Here is a 25,036-nt window from a genome sequence, read left to right as displayed (position 1 = left end):
CAGCAGCGAGGCTATATGAGACGTGTACCTACTGATTAACGTGGAATCCGAACCACATGAGCTCTCGCCGGGAATCGAACCCGGGCCTCCCACGCCAAAGACGCGTACGCCGTCGTTTATTTGAATTGCACAAAAAGGTATAAAATGCTGAGTTAGTTAAAGTGGTCCTTCTTTGCTTTTTCTGGTTAGGACAAATTTATTCCTTTGTTGATTTAAAAATTACAAAATGATATAAAATACTCAGCTACTTGAAGTGGTCTTTCTTCGGTTTCTTTTCAGTTGGTGCAAAAGTAAATACGCCACTCAAATTTATTCCTTCGCTTATTTGAGTAGCACAAAAACGTATAAAATGCTGAGTTAGTGAAAATAGTCCTTCTTCGCTTTTTTCCCGTTAGTACAAAAGTAAATAAGCCACTCAAATTTATTGTTTCGTTTGTTTCAGTAGCTCAAAAAGGTATAACATGCTGAGCTAATTAAAATGACAATTCCTCATTTTTTATTCTTGATACAAAATTGAATAGGTCACAAAAATTTATCCCTTCGCTTGTTTAAATAGTACCAAAAGGTATAAATTTTCAGTTAGTTAAAATGGTCTTTGTTCGCTTTTCCTGGCTAGTACAAATGTATTCATCTCTTTGTTTTGTGTAGAACAAAAATTATTAGTTAGTTAAATGGTATGTATTTGCTTTTTTCTGTTTGGTACAAAACTAAATAGGTCACACAAATTTATTCCCTCGTTTATTTAAATATTACAAAAGGTATAAAATTCTAAGGCAGCCAAAAATGGTCCTTCTTCGCTTTTTTGTCGTTAGTACAAAAGGAAATAGGACACCCGAATTTATTTATTAATTTCTTTAAATGACACAAAAAGGTATAAAATGCTGGGATAAGTAAAACGGACCTTCTTTGCTTCTCTTCTGATTGGTACAAAAATAAAATAGACCACTCAAATTTATTTCTTTGTTTATTCGAATAGCACAAAATCGACAGAAATTTTGATGCAGTTGAAATGATCCTAATTTGTCTTTTGTGGTTAGTACAAATTTATTCTTTCGCTTATTTAAATGGTAGAAACAGGTATAAAATACTGAGCTAGTTAAAATGGCTCTTCTTCACTTTTTCTGGTGAGTACAAATTTATTCTTCCGTTTATTTGATTAGCATGAAAGGTACATAAATTCTAAGCTAGTTAAAATGGACCTTCGTTTTCTTTCTCGATAATACGAAAGTAAAGAAACCAATTTTATTCATTCTTCACTTTTTCTTGTTGGTATAAATTTATCCCTTCGTTTAAATAATACAAAAATGGTGTAAAAATAGAACACCCAAATTTATTCTTTCGTTTATTGGAGTAATTCAAAAGGTATATAAATTCTGAGGTGGGTAAGATGGTTCTTTTTCGCTTTTTCTCGTTGATACAAAAGGAAATAGAATACCCGAATTTATGCCTTTGTTTTTTTAAATAGTACAAAAGGTATAACATACTAAGCTAGTTAAAAATGGTCCTTCTTCGCTTCTCTCCTCGTTGGCCCAAAAGTAAATAAGCCACTCAAATTTATTCCTTCGTTTGTTTGAGCTAGTTAAAATGGATCTTCTTTGCTTTTTTCTACTTGGTACAATACTAAATAAGTCACAAAAATTTATTCGTTGCTCTGTTTTACAAGTTATTAAGTGTTAAATGTTTGACTTTTGACCTCGTTCGGCAGTACCTTTGGGACATGTAGCAGTTGATAACTTATTACTAAATGTTGAAACAGTAGCTCAATATGTGGCTCAGTTTACGAGGTATTCTTGTTAAAATATTTGACCTCGATGGTCAGCACTTTTGGAACATGTAGTACTTGCTGACCTATTATGATGTGTGGAAACTTCCTCAATATGTGGCTTCGTTTACGAGTTATTTACGTTTCAATATTTGACCTTTGACTTTGACAGTCAGTACTTTCAGGACATGTTGTACTAGATGTCGTATTACTAAATGTGGAAACAGCACCTTAATATGTTGCTCCGTTTACGAGTTATTCTCGTTTAAATATTTGACCTTTGACCTCGATGGTCAATATTTTCGGACATGTAGTAGTTGATGACCTATTACTAAATGTGGAAACAGGACCTCAATATGTTGCTCCGTTTACGGATTGTTCTGGTTTAAATATTTGACCTTTGACCTTGATGGTCAGTACTTTTGGGGCATGTAGTAGTTGATGACCTATTACTAAATGTGGAAACAGCACCTAAATATATTGCTCCATTTACGAGTTTTTCTGGTCGAAATATTTGACCTTTGACCTCGATGGTCAGTACTTTTGGGGCATATAGTACTAGGTGATTGCTTGTGTAATTTCTGCTATGTTAGATAGGGGTTGATAAAAGGGAACGAGTACACTCCTGTCATGGTTCATATTCTCTTCTGTATTAAATAAAGGTTGTAATCCGTGCTGTGTTAAATAGTGGTTAAATATGCCTTACTCTTTTATATAATAGGGGTTGCGAAAATAGGTATCCGTAGTCTGTAATTTCTGATTGGATTGTCTCTGTGTTCATTGTCTTAAGTAATTTCTGTTATGATAAACTAGGGGGTTAAAAAAGTGCTCATAAAAGGGAATGAGTACACCCCCATTATTCTCTGTTATGTTAGTTGTCTTTGCTATGTTTACTATGTTAGTTGTCTTTAGGAGTGCTGCTAAAATATGCGTTTGTAGTCTCTTGCTCATAGTCTTATGTAGTTTTCGCTATGTTAAAATAGGGGTGGAAAAATAAGTCAAACTCTTTTATTAGGTCTGCTACGTGTTCGTAGTCATATGTAATTTCTGCTATGTTACATAGGGGTTGGAAAATTTGTTCATAGTCTTTTATTAGCTCTGCTATGTTCGTAGTCTCTGTGTAATATCTGATTGTATTATGTGTTCATTGTATTAAGGAATTTCTGCTATGTTAAAATAGGGGTTGAAAAAAGTGATCACAAAAGAGAACGAATATACCCCTGCTACTAGTTCATAGTCTTATGTATTCGCCGCTGTATTAAATCGGGATTGTAGTCTGTGCTATATTAAATACTGGTTAAATTAGCTCATACTCTTTTATCAGCTCTGCTATGCTCGTAGTCTCTGTGTAATATCTAATTGGAATATGTGTTCATTGTATTAAGTAATTTCTGTTATGTTAAAATAGAAGTTGAAAAAACTTCTCATAAAAGATTGATTGATTGAGTTTAACGTCCCGTTCAGCAGCGAGGCTATATGAGACGTGGACCTATTGATTAACGTGGAATCCGAACCACATGAGCTCCCGCCAGGACTTCTCATAAAAGAGAGCAAATACACCCCAATTATTGTCTATTATGTTAATAGCTTTTGCTGTGTTACATACGTAGGTGTTGGAGAATGTGTTCATTGTCTTTTATCAGATCTGCTATGTTCGTAGTATGTGTGATTTCTGCTATGTTAAAATAGGAGTTGAAAAAAGTGCTCATAAAAGAGAACGAATACACCCCTAAAATGGGGTCATAAAAGAGAAAGATTTTTTTGGGGATGTTCGATTTTCCATGGTTGGACGGTACGTGGGTCATGGCGTATCGTGCGACACTGGACTATCGAGGACTCCGGATCAGGCGGGTCTGCTTTATGTGTGAATAGACTTCTCGCTTTGAAACGAAAGGTAATCACATTAATATAGAAACCAACAATATTACAGTTCCGTTTTGCAATGAGATATTTTTATTTACCCTGCTTTTCGAGTAGGGAGAACTGAAGAAAAGTGTATTTTGGGAATGGTATCACAGTAGGTTGCCAGCGAGTATGGGGGAGAAAGCGAGGCACGTGGCCCGGGGCGTGGTTGTAGGGGTCCGAGTAGGGAGGTTACATATTAGTATTTTTCCTGCCGGTATTTTATACTTTTCATCAGAGTGCGAAATCAAGAAATCGAAATGGGAGGAGACGGAAGGACTGAAGAAAAAAGAAAAGCTCTGCGCAATTTCATATTCCAAGTTCGGTATAGAAAGTTCACGTATTTGGGCATCCATAAGTAGTAAACTATACAAAATTAGGTATTATGAGTATATCGCTGACTACTAGTTCACCTAATAATTAAATATGGAATACACGTTGATTATACATGAATTACTGTAATTATTTTGTAAACTTCTGACATTATTCCACTTTATTATTCTCTTCAGCAAGGTTTTAGTGGGGTCAATCCAAGCAAAGTGATCGAGAAAAAAGAAAAATTGCCGCTCGACCTTTTAAAAAATCTAATTTTTTCATGAATGTTTATCCTATACCAGGGCATTTCAAAACCACAATTAATTATTTTTACAACATCCCATGGCGACGCAATGGCTTCCGGCACTTAACATTTTTTTTATTTTAGGCGTTTAAGTTGTTTTGAATATCTCAGCATGTATTTGTCCTAACAAGTTGAAAATTGCTGGACGTCTCCAGCTCGTACACAGCTAAAACTTTGATCTCTTAAGAATTTTGCCTAAAACCATTTCAAGGGGGTGAAATCAGGGCCTACAGTAGCAATATTTTTGGACATTGAAAACATGTTTGAGAAGAGGAAACAACTCCTGTAGCGGTCTGAATTTGTGTGTACATGTAGTCCGGGGGTCATAAGTTAATACACAATGATTTGCAGACCTGTAGCTGCTCCCAAAGGTCTGAAAAAGAATCGTAAAGTTTGGTAATTTTACCAATTTAGCATATTTCACCGTCCAATATCTCCAATGGGCCTGGATAAAAAAAAATCTGAAATTTTGGGAATAGTTAGTCCTTTAACACACAACAAAGCGAGTTTTGTGTTTTTTACCAGAAGGAAGTCAAAGTATAAAGTAATGACGTCATACTCTAGGAGGTGTTTTGTTCATAAAGTCTACTAAAAATTAGTTGTTGTAAAGTAAAATAAAGTAGGATGAATGGTTAGTCCAGTCAGGGTTCTCAAACTCGTTTCTTTTCTCTAGTTGTAACACTGTCGTATCATACCCACAGCAGCACTGGTGAAGAATGCCGCTATCAGTAGAAGGCAAGGAAAGTCAAAATGCACCCTTGACAAAAAGTCCGTAAGTATTCCTTGCTCTTGCTGCTTGCTATAGGGCCTATCAGGATACTCAATCATGTTATTTCTTGTTTTACCTGTCACCTCTTGCAGGAGACTGGTGTCCTTTATTTTCGTCTACATTCTCAAATCAGTGAACACTTACTCGCTGTAAACACTGACAAATTTCCAGTAGATTTTATGAATAAAACACATCCTAGAATATGATGTCATTACTTAGTATTTTGACCCCATTCTGTACAAAACCGCGCTTTGTTGTGTGTTATGGTATACTAAAGGACTAACTATTCCCAAAATTTCAGATTTTTTAAATATAGACTCATTGGAGATATTGAACAGTTAAATATGCTAAATTGGCATAATTCCCAAAATTTACGATTTTTTCAGGCCCTTGGGAGCAGCTACAGGTCTGTAAATTTTTGTGTATTAGCTTATGATCCCGGACTAAATGCACTCACAAATTCAGACCTCTACATAGTTGTTTCCTCTCCCCAAGCATGTTTTCAATGCCCAAAACAGATTTTATGAACAAAACACCTTCTAGAGTATGACGTCATTACTTTATACTTTGAACCCCTTCTGCTCAAAAACACAAAACGCGCTTTGTTGTGTGTTATGGTATACTAAAGGACTAAATATTCCCAAAATTTCAGATTTTTCTATCCAGGCCCATTGGAGATATTGGACAGTGAAATATACTAAATTGGTATAATTCCCCAACTTTACGATATTTTTCAGACGTTTGGGAGCAGCTACAAGTCTTTAAATTTTTGTGTATTAACTTATGTTCCCGCACTACATGCATACACAAATTCAGACCTCTACGTTATTTGTTTCCTCTTCCCAAGCATGTTTTCAATGTCCAAAAATGTTGCTAATGTAGACCCTGATTTCACTCCCTTCAAGTGGTTTTAGGAAAAATGTTAGGAGATCAAAGTTTTAGCTCTTCAAATGTTGGAGACGTCCAGCAATTTTCAATTTGTTAGGACAAATACATGCTGAGATGTTCAAAACAACTTAAACGCGTAGAATCGAAAAAAATGTTAAGTGGCGGCAGCCATTGCGTCGCCATGGAATGTTGTAAAAAACTAATTATTTGTAGTTTTGAAGTGCCTGTTATAGCATAAACCTTCATGAAAAAATTAGAGTTTTTGGAGATAGTCGAGCGGCACCTGCTTCATAACTTAGAATGGATTGACTCAGTGGGGGAAATTTTGTGAAAAACAATATTTAGTGGAGAGAATTTCCTCGTTCCCCAAGGGTTTCGCACACTGCTTTTCGTAATAAATTCCACTGTTTTAATTCGATAATGATTTGTTTAATGTAGAATCAAATCTCACACATTAAAATATGTATCATAGTGCATTTTTCTCTTTTAACCACAGACATTATTTATTTTTGTAGAAAATCATCATACAAAGACATTCACTTTGTATTTTCCCCCTTCCCTGCCAGATCCTTGTTTCGCACATTACCCAACAAGTCGAGCGTTTTAACAAATGTCCTTAAAATGTGAAGTAGATGAGCTAAGGGGGTATTTGTGTGCAATATTATTCCTTTGGGAACAGCACTGACTTTTACGACGCTTTTAAGTAAAGGGTGGGGCGATATATATATATATATTTTTTTGGTTTGATTTAATTTAAAGTCCCGCGTTTACCGGGTAGACTAAAGGAGCAGTCGTATTCGTATCTCAGGCAGGGCAATGAATGGGGCGAATATGAAAATAAGGTTGCTGTAATAGTTTTCCACACAGTTGGTAAAAGTAGGACTAAGATTTTCGAAACACTTGGCAATTTTTTTATCAAGAATTGGCAATTTCAAGTTTCATTTCCACTTCTCCCAATCTTGTAATGCTCGCTACACCGCTGGTTTCAGGAAGTAATCGAGAACTATCTTGTGACAGCTTTGAAATAGTTAAATCATGCCTGAAAGATTCTTTACTACATTATCTTTCTTCCAAACCATTGCTGCAGACATTCAACCTTTTCTTTTGAAATTCCAGTCAGACCATCAATGCTTCCTTTTCTTTCTGGTGAAATATTTAAACTTCTGAAGACCCTTATGATTAGATTTGTTAAAAAATCCATTGTGATTGAATCAGCAAGTTCTGGACATCTGATGAAAGTTTACCTAGAAGATGGTAGTAAGGATCTGTGTTCGGCTAAGCAGGTTGATGTCGGATTTGCAACACGTACAGCGTTAAAATCCGAGAAGTTATCTGAACTGGATGCCCTTCGTTTTTCGGAAGATTGTTTGCATATTTTAACAGGCTTTTGTAAGAAGATTCTCTGTAAATTGACATTGAAATACAGACTTACTTATAGAGCGGTATGACTTTCTTCCGATACAGTTTTAAACAAGACACTTGGGGAGAAAAAAAAACCCTTAGCATTGGAAGAGCTTGTAGAGAATCATCATGTCTGGCCCTGCTATTGATTAAGTAAAACGACTCTACAATGAAATTTTGTTCTCAAGATTCAGTTATCACAAGAATGAAGAATTTTGACGTGATTAAGGATCGTTTAGATCACTTGTGGTTCTTCATTCTTGACAACACTAACACCAATTTTTCATCGTTCGTTAAGAAATTTCTAGTATTATCACACGGAAACTCTTCCGTTGAACAGTTTCTCATTGAATAAGGAGTTTCTTGTGGGTAATCTACACAAAGACTCTTTAGTTTCCCAAGGGGGCGCGGTGGCTCAGTGGTAGAACGTTCACCTCCGGTGCTTGGGGTCCCTGGTTCGATCCCAGCTAAAACCTTGTGGACTTTGTGGTGGACAAACACCGTGCTCGTGGGTTTTCTCGGGGTTCTGCCGTTTCCTCCCACTTTCTTCATTCCACCATTTCATTCATTTCTCATAATCACTGTCTCCTTTAGCCTAGCCGGCATATTAGTGGGACGTAAAACTTAAAATATTTCATTTCATTTCTTTAGTTTCGCACAGACTAGTACGTGACGTTGTCACGTTCCACGGACGTGTTCAGGCAATGCCAATTTCAACATTTAATTCATGCAGCAAGAAATGTAAATTCTAAATGGCAAGAGGCTCTCGAAAGGAAGCAGACAACAACTGAGACAGAGAAAAATCGTGCGAAAGAAAGAGAGGAACTGCAGAGTTAAAAGAACTGAAGAAAAAGAAGGAAAAATCGTTGCGAAGACAACAAAAGAAATAAACTAAGTTGATAAGCACCCTAAAAATCTTAAGAGAAGATCCAGTAACTTGATCGTAACTGGAAATCTCAAGTAGATTTTAGTGTTCTAGATTATAAAAATATTCTGTACTTTAGAAATACTTTTATAATCTAGAATACTGAAATCCACAAAAATTGTCAGTATTTGTATCTCGCAACGACATTCTTGTTAGTATCCATATATCTGTATGTATTGTCGTGTATGTATCAGCCCTACTTCATGTTCTGAATAATAAAAAATCTAATGAAAGTAAATCACTTGAGTAATCCAGTTTATGTAAATGAGTACGTCATATGAAATACGTGATGTGAAATATAAAAAAACTTTATACACAATTTTATGTATTATTATGTATGTTTTGTCATTCACTTTTTTTGCATTTCAAATATATATATATATATATATATATATATATATATATATATATATATATATATATATATATATATATATATATATGTAAAGGGGAGATCATCAAAAAGTATAGTGTATTTAACAATATTGTTCTTGTCAGGAATAAATAGGTACTTATTTAAGTGTTGTTCATATTTTTATAACACCTGTCACAAGTAAGAGAATATATATTATAAAAATACAAATGTGTAGAGAATAGTGATTCCTTAACTACACTAAAATATAGTCTGGAATTTTTTTTGTTTTGGTCTGGAAAACCTGGAAAAGTCAGGGAACTTTATTTGTCTGAAATAGTAGACACCCTGTAGCTGCAAACCTAGGTACAACTGCACATACGAAGAATTCGACCAAGAAATCCAGCGACAGAAATACGATGAGTGTGAGACATAGATCGTTGGAGCAGGTGCACTGAAACACTAAAATACAGACATCGAGATAACTCAATGAGTACAGATAAGATTTAGAGTATGCTGACAAGATACCTAGGTAGCTCACGAGATTTACATTAGTACTCTTACAACTGATAAATGGAAATAAGCACACTGAACTGCAAGTATCACGACAAAGGTTCAAAGGATCTTCTGTGAGACATCGCATTAACGACTGGCATGCATGCGGTCTGTGCCGAGATATTAGCACAGGCTTAAAATGTTTTGGTATAGTACTGTTGATGTAGCACAGGTAAGGCGTACACGAGTGTATTCATATAAGTCTACAGATAATATACACAACTTGATACAGATCTGGTGATCGTGAAGGTCATGGATGAGGGCAACTATGATCAATCCGTCTGCCAGAGTACCAGGTATACCAGTTAATAATGCGGATTTGGTACGCAAAGAAAATACGAAAAGTTCAACAGAAACAACAAAAGGGGTTTACTCACAGTAATGCTCATCGCTTCTACACATTGCTTCCATCTTCCAGACATTTTGTGGATATCGTCGCAAAAGAACTTGGTGTTCTTGGAAGCAAACCATTCAGAGACCCACTGTTCCACCTCTTCATACGATCGGAAGTGCTGCTCAGAAAGTGCATGCTCCATCGACCGGAACAAGTAATAATCTGAAGGGGCAAGGTCTGGTGAATAGGGCGGGTGAGCTAATATTTCCCAGCCTAGGTCCTTTAACGTGTCTTTAACAGGCTTTGAAGTGTGTGATGACGCGATAAGATGAAGCAAAATTATTTTGCCGTGTCTTGTTGCCCATTGTGGTCGTTTTACGATCAAAGTCTCGTTGAGATTGATGATTTGTTGTCGGTACCGATCACTATTAACGGTTTCACCGGGTTTGATGTGTTCCATGGTACACTACACTCTCCTGATCCGACTACACATAGAGCATTGTCTTTTGTCCAAACCGATTTACCTTGCAGGCGATGTTGATGGTTGACCTGGATCAACCCACAACTTTTTGCGTTTAGGATTTTCAAAATAAAGCCACTTTTTGTCACCAGTCACGATGCGATGTAGAAAGTATTTTCTTTGATGACGTTGAAGTAGAACTTCACAGATGACTTTTCGATTTTCCATTTGTCTCTCAGTCAGTTCATGTGGCGCCCATTTCTTTTCCTTCAAAATCATACCCATTATTTTTAAACGATTGGAAACTGTTTGCTGAGCAACGTTCAATCTTTTGGCGAGTTGTTTCTTGGTTTGACACGTATCTTCATTCAATAGTGTTTGCAGTTCTTGGTCCTCAAACTTTTTTCGGTTGGCCACGTCATTCGATGTCTTTAACGTTGAAATCGCCACTCTTAAATCGTTTAAACCAGCGTTCACACGTATCTTGAGATGGAGCATGTTCACCATAAGCTTTTCGAAGAATTCGAAAACTTTCAGCAGCAGTTTCCTTCAAAATGAAGTAATGAAGTAACACTTCCCGCACATGCTCTTTTTTCGGCACGAACTTTGCCATGTCTGAGCATAAAGAATTCTATGCAGTTAACAGCTTCGTCCCACTTGACCACCGAGAACAGCACGCTTCTTATCACTAGAACGAAATGGCATACCTGACATCGATCCGAAAGCACTCTGTTGCAACACCCTCTATCGAACAAAATCTACATTACTAACTAGTACACCTAGTAATCTACTCCAAATTCTGACGTATAGGCCTGCTAAAGTACGAAGTAGTCTCATTGCGCATTAGCTACAAGATTATCCGTACGTCCAGCTAGGTAGAAGAGTTGATAATATTCCTGCAGAAGTTGTAGGTAATTTGATCCGTCATGTGTTTCAGTATCGCGTACAGTTTCGGTCAGAATGAAGTGGCACTTACTACAAAGAGATGTAAGATGTAAGATGTAACTTACTACAAAGTTATTAGTGGTGGTGGCCCTGTATACGCGTTTTCACTCTACATGCGCGTTATGGAAGTGTCTAATACCATCGATAACGAAGGTCACTTCGTCAGTGAAAACACAAGATCATACAAATTGTTCACCCTTGATAGCATATTACTGAAACCAACAATAAATTACTTCGAATGCTACATAATCACGTGACAAAGACATTTCATAGTTGTACTTGGTCAAAATATAATTATGTAGTCACAAAACGAACAAGAACTCATGGCACAGTTTGAGGCACAAGCCTAGAGCTCAAAATGGCAAAAGATAACTTCCTTGACCATCTGTGTTCGGACTACTTGTAGTAATTTTTAACTCAGAGTCGCTATCTCCAACGTTCCGCGTACGATACATAATAACGTTGTATGGTTGTTACGCCATTACGCAAATGTGCTATCGTATCCCGCTCCGGAGATCAGTATTTTCAGTGTGTGGTTGACAAAATTGCCAACATGTTCTTCGTGGATTGAAAGTTTTGCATTGCTTCTATGGTGTACACTGCTTGTTTAGGGGTGATTTCGGTAACGCAGACTCAAGATAACCTGTGCTACTCCCAAGTCTCTCTTTACGCGTCTTTTGGGAGATACTACTTGTACATTGTCCTAATTTGTGGATTTCACTAGGTATGGAGTTGTACTTTCTCTCTCTCTCTCTCTCTCTCTCTCTATCTATCTCTATCTCTCTCTCTTCCTGTCTGTATTTTATTGTGTATGGTACACTTTTTTCCTTTGGAGCTCCCCACCTCTTTGTGGAGGTACACGCTTTGCTTATATGTGCACATGTGTGTGATTCTCTGTATAATCTTTTGACTTGACAGTGATATATTTCTTCTTTTTAGAAATATTTGGCATTACATGAATTCTTCGTCAAATTTTAAAATTGATATTCTCGACAATACGCCAATAAAATATTTAGCTTTGGGATATAATAATCAATACGGTGAGGGTTATTTAATGTGGAAATCGGTCCTTGAGTACCTCCTGTCATCTCGTGGGATTCCCATGTCAGTGGTGTCAGCGAGGGTGGAGGACGATATTTGCTCCGGAATCTGAGCTTTAGAACTGATCTCAGGCATTTAGTAATGCTGGCTTGAAAGTTCCAACAGTGTGAATTGTCGCTGTGTCATCTTGGAAATTGTGTTATTGGCAGGAAACAAATCTGAATCATAAAATGCATGATTATTCGCAGTATTGCGTTCTGTGCGTAATAACAGGCTACTTATTGGAAATAACGAGTAAAAATATATGAAATGAAATCTTTGAGTTTTACGCCCCACGGTTATGCCGGCTAGGCTAAGGAGACGATGATAATGAGAAATGAATGAAATAGTTGGAAAATAAGGAGTAAGAAGACTCATAAGATCATATTACGTTTCTAACCATCGGTCGTACACTTTGTGTATTCTCGGCATCATAATTGTCGGGAGATCAAAACATGATCAAGATTTTTGGAAATTACAGCCTGATTGCCGATGCTATCCTGTATTTGGTTAACATATTATGCAGTGATGTGATGTCATGTCTTGTAGCTCAGAAGAAAACTCTAAAGATAAGGGAATGAAAGCTGATAGATTCCCCATATAACTTAGATTATATCAGATTATGCTCACGAGTGCATAAATAACACTCAACAATTACAAAATATAAGATACACACAATGTTAGGTTAAGAGTGAAAAGGGTCAGAATAGTGGAAAGGAGCTTAACTTACTAAAGGAAATTTGATCAGGAACAGTGCCTCTGTTGTGTTCGACGATCCTCGGTCCTTCCTCGATGTCGTTGAAAATGGCAAAGTGGTATGGCTCAACGTACAACTCTTTGTGGAGATACCCGCTTTGCATCTATCTGCACATCGTATGGACAGTATAAGGACACCGTGCATCCTGTCTACAGGCAGGGGCGACGATAGTTGTGCTCTGCCAAATGTTCGTTGTCGAATTCGATGTCAATTTGAGACCACATCGGAACAATGGTCGTTTCTGTAGCGTTGAACTTTGTCTAAGACTAGGAATGGTTCCTCAACCTGGAGACAACCTCTTGCCTCCGAAGGTGTAGCGTAGACTTGTGTACATCCTGATGATTATCACAACTATCAGCCACGATTGTTCCTGCCAATTAGTTTTGATCTATGGGTCAGAAAAATCACATCAGGGAACACTCACAATCTAGCTAGAAAACCAGACAGAGCAATGCACAACTTCAATAGGGAGACGCCTGGAATCTTAAACCAATTCATTCTAGTTTATTACAAATATAAAGAGTGACGCTCTGGAATCTTCTGTCAATTTTTTCTATGACTATTCCAAATACATAAGGAAACACAGAAAAAGAACGAGGGATAAGCAAAATATTTTGAAATTCATTAAGAATAATGTACAGCTTTTTTTCTGGAGTTGTATTCGGTCTGGCTACGATATAATCGGAAGCTTAAATAGTAACAAGTAAAACTTACCGTCTGTAAAAATCGTAGAGCAAGCAAAAACGTGGCATGTAAAGGCTAAGAGATAAAGCATTAAATAAAAGCAGTAAACGGACCAATTCGTATGATTAAGCATGATTAGTGGAGAGGGGGATATTTGTTGCATAGTCATTATAACAATAATAAGTGCAGCAAAAAATAAAGGAACAAAGGCATTTGTTAACCAATTTAACCAAATCATCCACGTCTTAATGCCTCCGATTTTCATAAGCACCTGAAAAAGAAGAAAATTTAAAAAATATATTAAAATGTTGTTCTTGGCGTATAACGAATTGTATAATAAGAAAATAAATAAATACGAACATACCTCACTCTGCCCGGGTGTCTCTGGCTGGAGCGACAGGAAGAATGTGTACTCCATATGAAAAGGAATAATAAAGGATGAAAGAATTGTGTCGCTTACCTATTTTCACAACAAACTGTGCCATTTTGTTTCTTCTTTAGGAAGATGAAGTAATTCTTTCTTTTTTCTTACTATAGGGTCAATCCATGCAAAGTGATCGAGAAAAAAGAATAATTGCCGCTGGACCTTTCTAAAAAATCTAATTTTTTCATGAATGTTTATACAATATCACTGTACTTCAAAACCACAATTTATTATTTTTACAACATCCCATAGTGACACAGAGGCTGCCGCTATTTTGGTTTTTACGATTTTAAACATTTACGTCGTTTTGAATATATCAGCATGTATTTGACTCACCAAATTGAAAATTGCTGAATATCTCCAACTCGTGCAGAGCTAAAAACTTTGGTCTCTTAACAATTTTGCCTAAAACAGCTTGAAGGGGTGAAATCAGGGTCTACAGTAGCAACATTTTTGGACGTTAAAAACATGGTTTTGAAGAGGAAACAATTCAAGTAGAGATCTGAATTTGTGAGTGCATGTAGTGCGGGAACATAAGTTAATACACAAAAATTTACAAATCTGTAGCTGCTTCCAAAGGTCTGAATAAAATAGTAAATTTGGGGAATTATGCCAATTTGGCATGTTTCACTGTCCAATACCTCCAATGGGCCTGCATGAAAAAATCTGAAATTTTGGGAATAGTTAGTCCTTTAGTATATCATAACACAAAACAAAGCGCGTTTTGATTTTTGAGCAAAAGAGAGTCAAAGTATTAAGTAATGACGTCATACGCTAGCGGGTGTTTTGTTTATAAATTCAACTGGGAATTTGTTGTTGTGCAACAAAATAAAGTAGGATGAACAGTTTATCCAGTCAAGGCTCTCAAGCTCGTTTCTTTCCTCTAGTTATAACTAAAGTCCGGATTTTTATGTTATATAAACCCCCTAAATATATACATAAATATGTAACAAAAATCGCTTAAAATGTAAGAAATATGTAACATTATATAAGAATATGTAATATTACATATGTTACATGTTTATGAAAACGTAATATTAACACGCGTATGAGTATGCAATATTTAAACGAATTCTGAAATTAAAAAGAAAAATCTACTACACTTTATCCTGCTTAATGCAAGTCCACAATAAAGTGAAATGCTTGAACAGCTGAGACAGCCATGCGTCACTGACGTGACTGATTGCAGGATGATAAAAATGAGACGCGAATGAAGGAAGAAGTGAATCGGCTATTGATAAACAGGAAAGCCCCGAGAAAAGCAATCCATATGGCATTTGTACGTCAGAAATCTCATATGGTGTGGTGTGGTCCCGTTTCAAATCTAGAACCTTTTACACTAAATGCGCATCCGTTACCACTTCCCAGTCTTGAAATGAATTATACGCAATATACAAATTTAAATACTAAAAGAAACCTAAGACGAAATGTATTGTTTTATATATGTTCATTTCATGCAGGGAAAAGCAGTCCTATATCTTTCAAACAATACCAGCTAAACTAAAATTGAAGAATATTTCCACTAATGAACATTTTTAATTTGAAATAGTAGTAGGGACCTCAGTATGGTCCGCCGAGTCAGCTAAAATTTTCTCGATACTGATTGGTTGAGAGAGGTCACGTGATTTTAGGCCCCGCCCACGCGCGAAATTTAAATTTCCAGGTCACGTGGTATGACGTCATGAGTAATCCTGCGGGGAAAATCCCTAACTTTGGATTTTTAAAATCATTCGCTTTTACGAGTAAGATGAATGCTTTGGTACCACGATGATGATTGGTTGATAGAGGTCACGTGATCTTAGGCTCTGGGACTTTTTTAAAATTCGTTCCCTTTTATGGGTAAGATGAGTGGTTTGGTACCTTGATTTTGATTGGTTGATAGAGATCACATGATCTTAGACCCTGGGATTTTTTAAATTTGGGTATCCTCTTTGATGAGTACTTTTCTACCTCGATTCTGATTGGCTGATAGAGGTTACATGATCTTAGACCCGCTACACGGTGAACAGGTCACATGGTATGACGTCATGTTTTACCCTTGCAGGGAAATCCATCAATCGGGATTTTTGAAATTCGTTTCCTTTTACGGGGTTATCTTGATTCTGATTGGAGGGTAGAAGTCACATGATCTTAGCCCCCCACAGCCCATGCGAGGAATTCAGAGTGATATGACAGCGATCCACCCTTGACCCTGATTTTAGAATTATGTTCCCTTTTATTGTTATTGTACTGAAGTTCACCTTAAATATTATCGTTTCCTTTTATGGGCAAGATGGTTCTTACCTTATATGTTTACGTATGGAGACCCTGTCCTTGAATAGTCGAGTCTCTGAAAGGATACATTTATTCTCTAATGGTGAAAGAGGGATCCGTCCTTGTCACTTGTAGATTAACTCTAAAAATTTCGAACTAAACCTTTAAAGTTTTCGAACTAAAAATTTAAAACCAAGTTTTGGAAAACTAAAAAGAAAAATCCTAAGAAATGTTCCTCCAGGAATCGAACTCAGGTCTTTCAAACCAAAGACGTGTATCCTAAGTCCGCTTAGCAATGAATGAATTCGTTTTAATCGTGCTTGGTGGGTTTCGAACCATGGTCCTTGAAATACTTAACAATGTGTAAAAGAAAATAACGTTTTCGTTCTTAGATTAAAATTAAATACTGATACACTTCGTTGACATAGAAGCACATATGATTGAAATGCAAGCGTCAGCGGATGTTGTATCGTATTACTCTTGTTTTACTACGAACGTTTCAGCATGATTCATGAAAAAAGCAAACATTGACATTCTCGTATGGAATATGATGAAAATGAAATGTCGTCACAGTTACGAAAGATGGTCCATGTAGAAAACATTCGGGATGATGTCATGATCGAAATTTCGATATTAGATGTAACTATTGAGAAACGTGAATGACGTCACGATCGATTGTTACACATCGTTTTGTTTGGTAATTCATGACAAAAGCAGCGTTTTGATTGGATCGTTGTGATGTCATTTTATGAATTTCCTCGTTTCTGATTGGTTGATGCTCACGTCGTTTTCATAACGACCTAAATAAAAATCTGAATTTCATTTTTCAAATCCTACACCGCTCTCAACTGTCAAGTGAAGAAGGTGTGCTTTTTAGAAGTGTCTTCATTAAGCTTTACTACGGCGACTTTTTGTTCATTGAATTTGAGGTAAGTTCAGTGAGATTTTATTTTTCACACAAGATTCGAAAATCATTTTTATTTAATATTTGTGGGAACTACATATGCGGATCACTAATACACTGTTTTACTTTTAGTACGAAATATTTAGACTATGAAGGAATTAGTGGAATGCGAAAGTGGGAGTACCCCGAATAAACTCACGAGATCGAATCGGGAACCCCACACATTAAAAACTAAGCACGAGAAATGATATGATTTGTTTATTTTGGTTTAGCGTCCCTCCAGCTTAATGTTGAATCTGAGCGCCCGTACGGAATTGAACCATGGCCAGAAATGTGTATGCTTGGTTTTAAAAGGAATGCATTTCAAAATTTCGAAAACTACGCCTGAGAATAATATGGTTCGATTCCCTTTGAAAGCAGTATTTTAGTTTAGCGTCCCTTCAGCTTAACGTGATATTCGAGCAACCACCCGGGATTGAACCAGCGCCAGAGGTGTGCACGTCAAACATTTAGCTTAGTTTTGAAAAGAATAACGCATGAATAGTATGATAACGCATGAGAATATTAAATTTCAGAAAAGGCTTGACAGCGCCCCGACGTGGAAAGCAAGCCCACCGAGGATTGAACCAGGGCCTTCCATGTTAGAAGCATGTAAGCTAATCACTTAACTACGCGAAAAGAAGAGTGCGTGAATATTTGGTTAAAAGTTTTACGCTATACAGATTTTGTTTGACAATTACATATGCGTAACGTAAATGTTTGATGGTTCTCTTCAACTTGCAAACGCATTATTTTAAAGTCGAGGGAAAAAATGCTTACGCGTACTTTGTCACATCTCAGTACTGTTGAAACATTCATTCATTTCATGCATTCTTTTTATCACTACAGAACCGTAGGTCAGTTATATGGTGATGTAATGGTCTCGAGTTTGATTTCCAGCAATAAAACACTCATTTCAGTAACACAAGTATTTAAAAAAAAGAATTTGATTTCTAGTGCGTGTGCTTTAATAACGGGATTTTGAACGCCCCCGCCAGGAATCAAACTCAGTACCTTTACATGAATTACTTAGTTAAGAATTTATCATAAACGTTATGATTTCCTGTTTATCAGGTGATTAAGGTTTTTTATTCTCTTTTTTCTAGTAAATTCATGCTGCTCAATTCCTTTTTTCCTCTTACATATTTTATAGTAATTGTACCTGTTTGTTTGTTTTCTCCTTTTAACCATGGCCGAATTGGGTTTTACTGTTCGTAATGAAATAACTCGTCATTATAGACGATTTAACATTGAAGGTAGAATGATGGAAGTACAATTTAACGCACTACCCGTAGGAACCGATATTATTCAATACGTATATAATAGTTTCCAAGCGATGCTGGACCATTTATTAGCCAATGTCGATGATGAGGCGATAGTTGGTTTATCGGTAATATCACCACGCAACACCAACAAGCCATCTTGGGTGAGTTTTCGCCAAGCACGAAACCTGACACTGGAAACAATGTGGGCCTCGTTCGAAAGAGTTTTACCAAATAAAAATTCATTTCTCCTGCACGAGCCATTCACCGTTCATTTTCATCGTGTGGATATTCCGCGTGGCTATAGTCGTGTGCGACAATTAGTACTTCAAAATGAAGAATTGTTACGTAGCAAGCGACTGATTGTACGCGTAAAAAATCAAGATTCAAGGTGTCCGGAATACGCCCTTGTTATTGCTATTGGCCTAAAAAATATAAGAATGTAGATGTGAAACGACATAAGCAATATAAACATAAGAGAAAATGTATTGTGGACCAAGAAGTCGATGCGTTATGTGCAAATGCAGGAGTGAATTTGGATCATGGTGCCAGTATAAATGAAATTCTGCAACTCCAGTCATACCTCAAATAATATAAAATTGCAGTGTACACCAGTTTATCAGGTCATGACATCATGTACGAGGGGCCCAACGATGAAAATCGCACTCCCATAAATTTGATTTGTTTGGCTGGCCATTTTGGCATCATCCAATCTTTATCTGCTTGTTTTGCAACCAAAATCTACTGTGAAGCGTGCCATAAAAAGTATGATCAGCGTAACAGACATATGAAAAATTGTCCTGTAACATGCTCCAAATGTTTACAAAGACCTGCATGTGACAAGAATCAAACGCCAATATTGTGCAACGACTGCAATCGTCAATTTTACGACGAAGAATGTTTTAACAATCATCGTAATATTCTATATCATCAAGGGGAACCTGTATGTAAAATGGTGAAACAATGTACTAAATGTTACAGAGTATATTCTTTTGTACGAAGCGAACAACGCATTCATGACAGTAATGAGATCTTTTTTAATGTTTGTAAGAAGATTGTTCCGGGATCGCATCAATGTTTCATGCTTTCTGATCGACAATGCTTGAAACCTGGTGTTCCATCACTCATGCATGCAAAGAAAGCCTTATTGATTTTCTACGATATAGAATCCATGCAGGACAAGAATATTGACGATAATATGTTTGTACACGTTCCGAATTTATTGGTTGCACAACAAGTATGTTATGTATGTGTTGAAAACGATAATATTCAGCAGTCTTGCAGTACGTGTGGTCAGCGCCAACATATTTTCCAAGGAGAGGAGGACAGTTTATGATTTACTCCAATACTTACGAGAACGTCTTCCCAATATAAATAGGATTTTCTGTCTCGCTCACAATTTGAAGGGCTACGATGGACATTTTATTCTAAAGACCATGGTAGAACAATGTCAATGGAGACCTGACGTCATATTAAATGGGACCAAGATACTGAGTTTAACCTTGAATAATCTGACGTTCATTGGCTCTTTGAACTTCTTGACTATGGCATTAAGCAAATTGTCGAAGGCGTTCAATTTACTCGCAACCAAAGAATACTTCCCGCATTTCTTCAACACCAAAGAAAATCAATTATATATTGGACCACTTCCAGAAACGAAGTATTATGGTGCAAATGAAATGTGCGTTGAAGACAGGAACAAATTCATGCAGTGGTACAACGACCATCGTAATGACACGTTTGATTTGCAGAATGAAATTATCAACTATTGTATTCAAGATGTCAGTATACTGCGACAAACATGCGTTTCGTTTATGACGTCATTTGAAGCAGAAACCAAAATGAATCCCTTCTTGGAGATGATAACGATTCCAAGTGCTTCCAATTTAGTATTCCGCCAGAATTTCCTTAAGCCCAATACCATTGGAATTCTAACAGCACATGGTTATCGATGGGGAAGTACGCAATCGATCGCTGCAATGCAATGGCTGGCCTACTCGGAAAAACCGAAGGAAAATAAATCTTACATGTGGCTCGGCAAAAAGAAGTGTTTATTGTGAGATTCCATGTTGATGGCTACTACCAAGATCCTCAGACGTTATTGGAGCACGTCTATGAGCATGCCGGATGTTTTTATCATGCCTGTAAAGTGTGTATTACTATAGGCCGTAATCAGCCCATCTACGGCAATCCAGAAGACACCATGGAATTCCGTTATGAACGAACGTAATGAAAAAGATGCAAGACTGCGTGAATTAGTGTACATTGTACATGAAATGTGGGAGTGCGAATTTAAACAGTTCTTGAAACAAAATCCAGCAATGGTGACGTATCTCAAGAATCATCCGTACATGAACCGCAGACCCTTAAATTCAAGAGATAGGTTTTTTGAAGGAATGACCAATGATGTGAAATTGTACCATCAAGGTGACGAAAAAGCAGGAGAAAAAATAAAATATTTCGATATTGTTTTGCTTTATCCGTTCATAAATAAGTGTGTTAAATACCCTGTAGGACATCCTAAAATTTATCTACAGAGTGATAAAAATATACCACCAGTAAATAAAGTCAACGGTTTGATCAAAATTACGATATTGGCAAAATTACGATCTTTATCATGGTCTCCTCCCTTACCGATGCAACAAGAAACTACTGTTTCTACTGTGTGCTGCTTGTCCCGAACAAATGAACCCAGACCCTACAGCAACGTGTACGCAAAACGATCAGGAGCGATGCCTCTCTGGAACATCGGTATCATACGAAATACAAAAGGCAATAGAATTAGGATATCAACCGGTGGAAAGCCTTGAAATTTGGGATTATCACATTGAACAATATGACCCCATCACGAAAACAGGTGGCTTGTTCACGGAAGACATCAACATGTTTTTGAAATCGAAAATAGAAGCTTCTGGCTGGCCAAGTTCCTGTGTCAACGAAGAAGACAAAACAAAATTTATACAAACCGTCCTGGAGCATGAAGGTATTGCATTGGATCCGACCAAAATTGAAAATAATCCTGCACGAAGAAGTTTATCTAAGCTGTGTGATAACTCTTTATGGGGCAAGCTTTCACAGCGTACAAACTTTAGCAAGACCACAATTATTGATCGGTCGGAAGAAATTCAAGAAAAACACACTTCCCCGACATTGAACTCCATCAAATTGTACCCAACAAAGATACCATGTTGTATGCGTACTGGGAGTACAATGAACATGTGCCTGTTCAAAACCGAAACACCAATGTCATTTTAGGCGCATTTACAACATGTCAGGCACGTCTGGAACTGTACAAGTACCCGGAAATAGTGCAGGAACGTGTTTTATATTTCTACACGGATTCTGTGATCATTACAGAAAAGCCAGGGGAGCCAACCATTGAACCTTCCACGTGCTTGGGATGCTTATCGGATGAGATGGAATCTTATAGACAACGAGCGTACATCAAGACATTTGTTAGTGGAGGGCCGAAAAATTACAGTTTACAAATATATAATCCAGACACCAACGTCACCAGCTACATATGTAAAATTAGGGGATTTACCTTAAATTACAATGCAGGAGAGCAATTAAATTTCAACAAGCTAAAAGAAATGATTACGAATCAATTTCGTGGACAAGTCACAATTACCATCCCCCATAAAATATGCAGGACCAAAGACCATACCGTCGTCACTCGCAAAGAAGAAAAAATGTACATCATCCAGTACACAAAACGTCGATTTAAAGAACGCAATTCTTATGATACGGTTCCTTACGGGTACGTTAAAAACGGAAGTTGGAACTGGAAAAAGAAGATGAAGAAAAACTGTAAATACCCAATGAGACCCCCATTTCTTTTTTCCTTTTCCTTTTTTCCTCCTTGACCATAAAGCAGTAACACCAAGAAAAATGCACTATCCAGAAGAATTCATAAACCACCAGCACCATCAGTGGAAGAAATGCAGTCATCTCGTACCCTAGGAGGAAGATGGAAGTAAACAGACTGTGTTACACATCTATCTTTTACGAGTAAGTTTTATTTCTATCTTATCAATATTTACTCGTTTTTATTGTTTTAGGGGAAAAAATCATAGTAATCCATTGTTTTTTCTTTTCCTTTACAGGATACGTCTACAAGATTTGAAGGTGATGACACGTCCAAAATATTCGTTAAACTAGATTCTCCACTTATTGTGTTAATAAAATTGTATGAGAAAAGCACATGCCTTTCGTTAAAATACAACAAGTTGAAAAAATAAACTTTATTATTTCTTGAAATCTTGAAAACTTGATTTCAAATAATGGTAATCTTGAAGATTTAAGGTGGGAAATATGTCCAAGATTTGGTTTAAATGATTAGTTTGAAAATATTTTGTTCGAAAAATTGAGTTGAAAATTTAGTTTTTCAAATCTCATTTGTAATTTTTTGTTCGAAAATTTAAAAATTTTAGTTCGAGAAAAAGTTTGATTTGAAAATTTTTAGTTCGAAACTTGTTTTTAAAAATTGGTTTAGTTCGATTTTTTCATTTTTTGGGGTCGAAAATTTTTTTGAATTTTTTTGTTCGAAAAATTTTAGATTTGAAAATTCAGTTCGAAAATTTTTAGTTTAAAAGGTTTTTAGTTCGAAAAAATGTTTCAATTCTTAGTTCGAATTTTTTTTTGAATGTTTTAAGTTTCAAAATTTTTAGTTCGAAATTTTTTGTTTGAAACTTTTTGTTTGAAATTTTTGTTTCATTTTCTTGGTTCAAAAATATTTTTTCACTTTTATGTTGGAAAAAAATTTTAGGTTTGAAATTTTTTTAGTTCGAAAAATTTATAGTTTGAAAATTCTTGCACCCTGCGGAACCGTTTCAAAAAGAATCGGAGCAGTTTAGGTAAGAAAAATCTGGCAACACTGTTTCCATTAATGAGCGCTTACTGAGCGTTTTAAAAAAATCGCTTAAACTCACAACAATGTGTTATAAGAAATCTACAAGCGACAAGGATGGACCCCTCTTTCATCATTGTTAAAAAATTTGTATCCTTTCAGATACTTAGGCTACTAATTCAAGGACAGGATCTCCATACGTAAACATATAAGGCTGGCTGTCTCTCCATCAAGGTAAGAAAGCTGGTAATCATCTTATCTGTCAAAGAGAACGATAATATTTAAGGCAAACTTCAGTACAATATCATGATACCAAAAAGGGTCATTTAAGGAGGGGGTTGAACCCTCCATGGGAACTTTAAGTTATCAAAAACGATAACCATAAAAAGGGAACATATTCTAAAATAACGGTCAAGGGTGGATTGCCGTCATATCACGCTGAATTTCTCGCATGGGCTGTGGCTAAAATCATGTGACTTCTACTCTCCAATCAAAATCGAGGTATCAAAACATTCATCTTACCCAAAAAAATGAAATAAATTTCAAAAATTCAGAGTGAGGGATTTCCCCATGTTATAGCATGTAACCTGTTCACTGTGTGGTGGGTCTAAAATCATGTGACCTCTATAAGGCAATCAGTATCGTAGTACCAAAGTACACATCAGAAAGGATACCCTAATTTCAAAAATCCTAGGACCTAAGATCACGTGACCTCTATCAGCCAATCAGAATCAAGGTATAACCCCGTAAAAGGAAACGAATTTCAAAAATCCTGAGTGATGGATTTCCCCGCAAGGGTAAAATATGTCGTCGTACCATGTGACCTGTTCACCGTGTAGCGGGTCTAAGATCATGTAGCCTCTATCAGCCAATCAGAATCGAGGTAGCAAAGTACTCATCAAAGAGGATACCCAAATTTCAAAAATCCCAGGGTCTAATATCATGTGACCTCTTTCAATAAATCAAAATCAAGATTTATTTGATCAATAGATTCAATAAATCAAAATTTGAACCACTCATCTTACCCATAAAAGGGAACGAATTTTAAAAAAGTCCCAGAACCTAAGATCACGTGACCTCTATCAACCAATCATCATCGTGGTACCAAAGCATTCATCTTACCCGTAAAAGGGAACGATTTTCAAAATCCAAAGTTAGGGATTTCCCCCGCAGGGTCTCATGACGTCATACCACGTGACCTGGAAATTTAAATTTCGTGCGTGGGCGCAGCCTAAAATCACGTGACCTCTTTCAACCAATCAGGATCGAGAAATTTTTTTGCTGACTCGGCAGGCCATAGTGGGGTCCCTACTACTGAAATAAAGGACTTACAAAAGATGTGCCTGCAGTTCAACTGTGTGTTGTTGCACAATGGGTTACAAAGGTACATTTCGAAATGATCAGAAGTAAAATTTTGTCGGCGAGCGGATAAAATATTCTTGTATGCAGAGAATGATCTCGCTACATCACCAGGAGCTTATTTCAACAGTTGGATGTAATTGGGGGAAATATCTTCAGAGGGGTTGTTGTTTCACCACTGAGAATCTCACACACTGCCACTAGGATGTCGTAATCCGGGTTTATTTCCAGCACTGGATTTACTTTCTTTCGAACTTTTTCTCCTACATCTCCACACACACCTTGCAGCAGTTTCTTTGCATCCTCAATGATTTCCATGGATTACGGAAGAGGCCGCCCAACAGTCTCTAGCTTTTTAATGCTTGTAGATAGCCAACCAAAATTGCTGTCAATGTATGAGATATCACACGCTACGTTTGAGTCATTAAACAGTTTCTGAGCAATGCCAACTGACACAGCAGACTCCGATGGAAATGAATGAACAACAGGCTTAATGTTTTGAAAATGTTCATT

At 36.7% G+C, this 25,036-nt stretch overlaps 1 protein-coding gene across 3 annotated transcripts in view; it reads right to left on the bottom strand.

Annotated features, from left to right (window-relative positions):
* LOC145664529 (phospholipid-transporting ATPase ABCA3-like) overlaps positions 1–25,036 on the bottom strand; it is a 705,558-nt gene that overhangs the window by 513,497 nt on the left and 167,025 nt on the right. For all 3 annotated transcript variants that reach the window (XM_081731273.1, XM_081731272.1, XM_081731271.1), the window contains exon 6: positions 13,464–13,704. In XM_081731273.1, the coding sequence (XP_081587399.1) occupies positions 13,464–13,704 (241 nt within the window). The remainder of the gene's footprint in view (positions 1–13,463; positions 13,705–25,036) is intronic.

This window comes from Thermobia domestica, chromosome 11 (genome assembly GCF_964235325.1).
Source record: "Thermobia domestica chromosome 11, izTheDome1.hap1.1, whole genome shotgun sequence".
NCBI classification, from domain to species: Eukaryota; Metazoa; Arthropoda; class Insecta; order Zygentoma; family Lepismatidae; genus Thermobia; species Thermobia domestica.
Note: the sequence above shows the minus strand (reverse complement) of the source record. Positions and strands in the feature narration are given on the sequence as shown.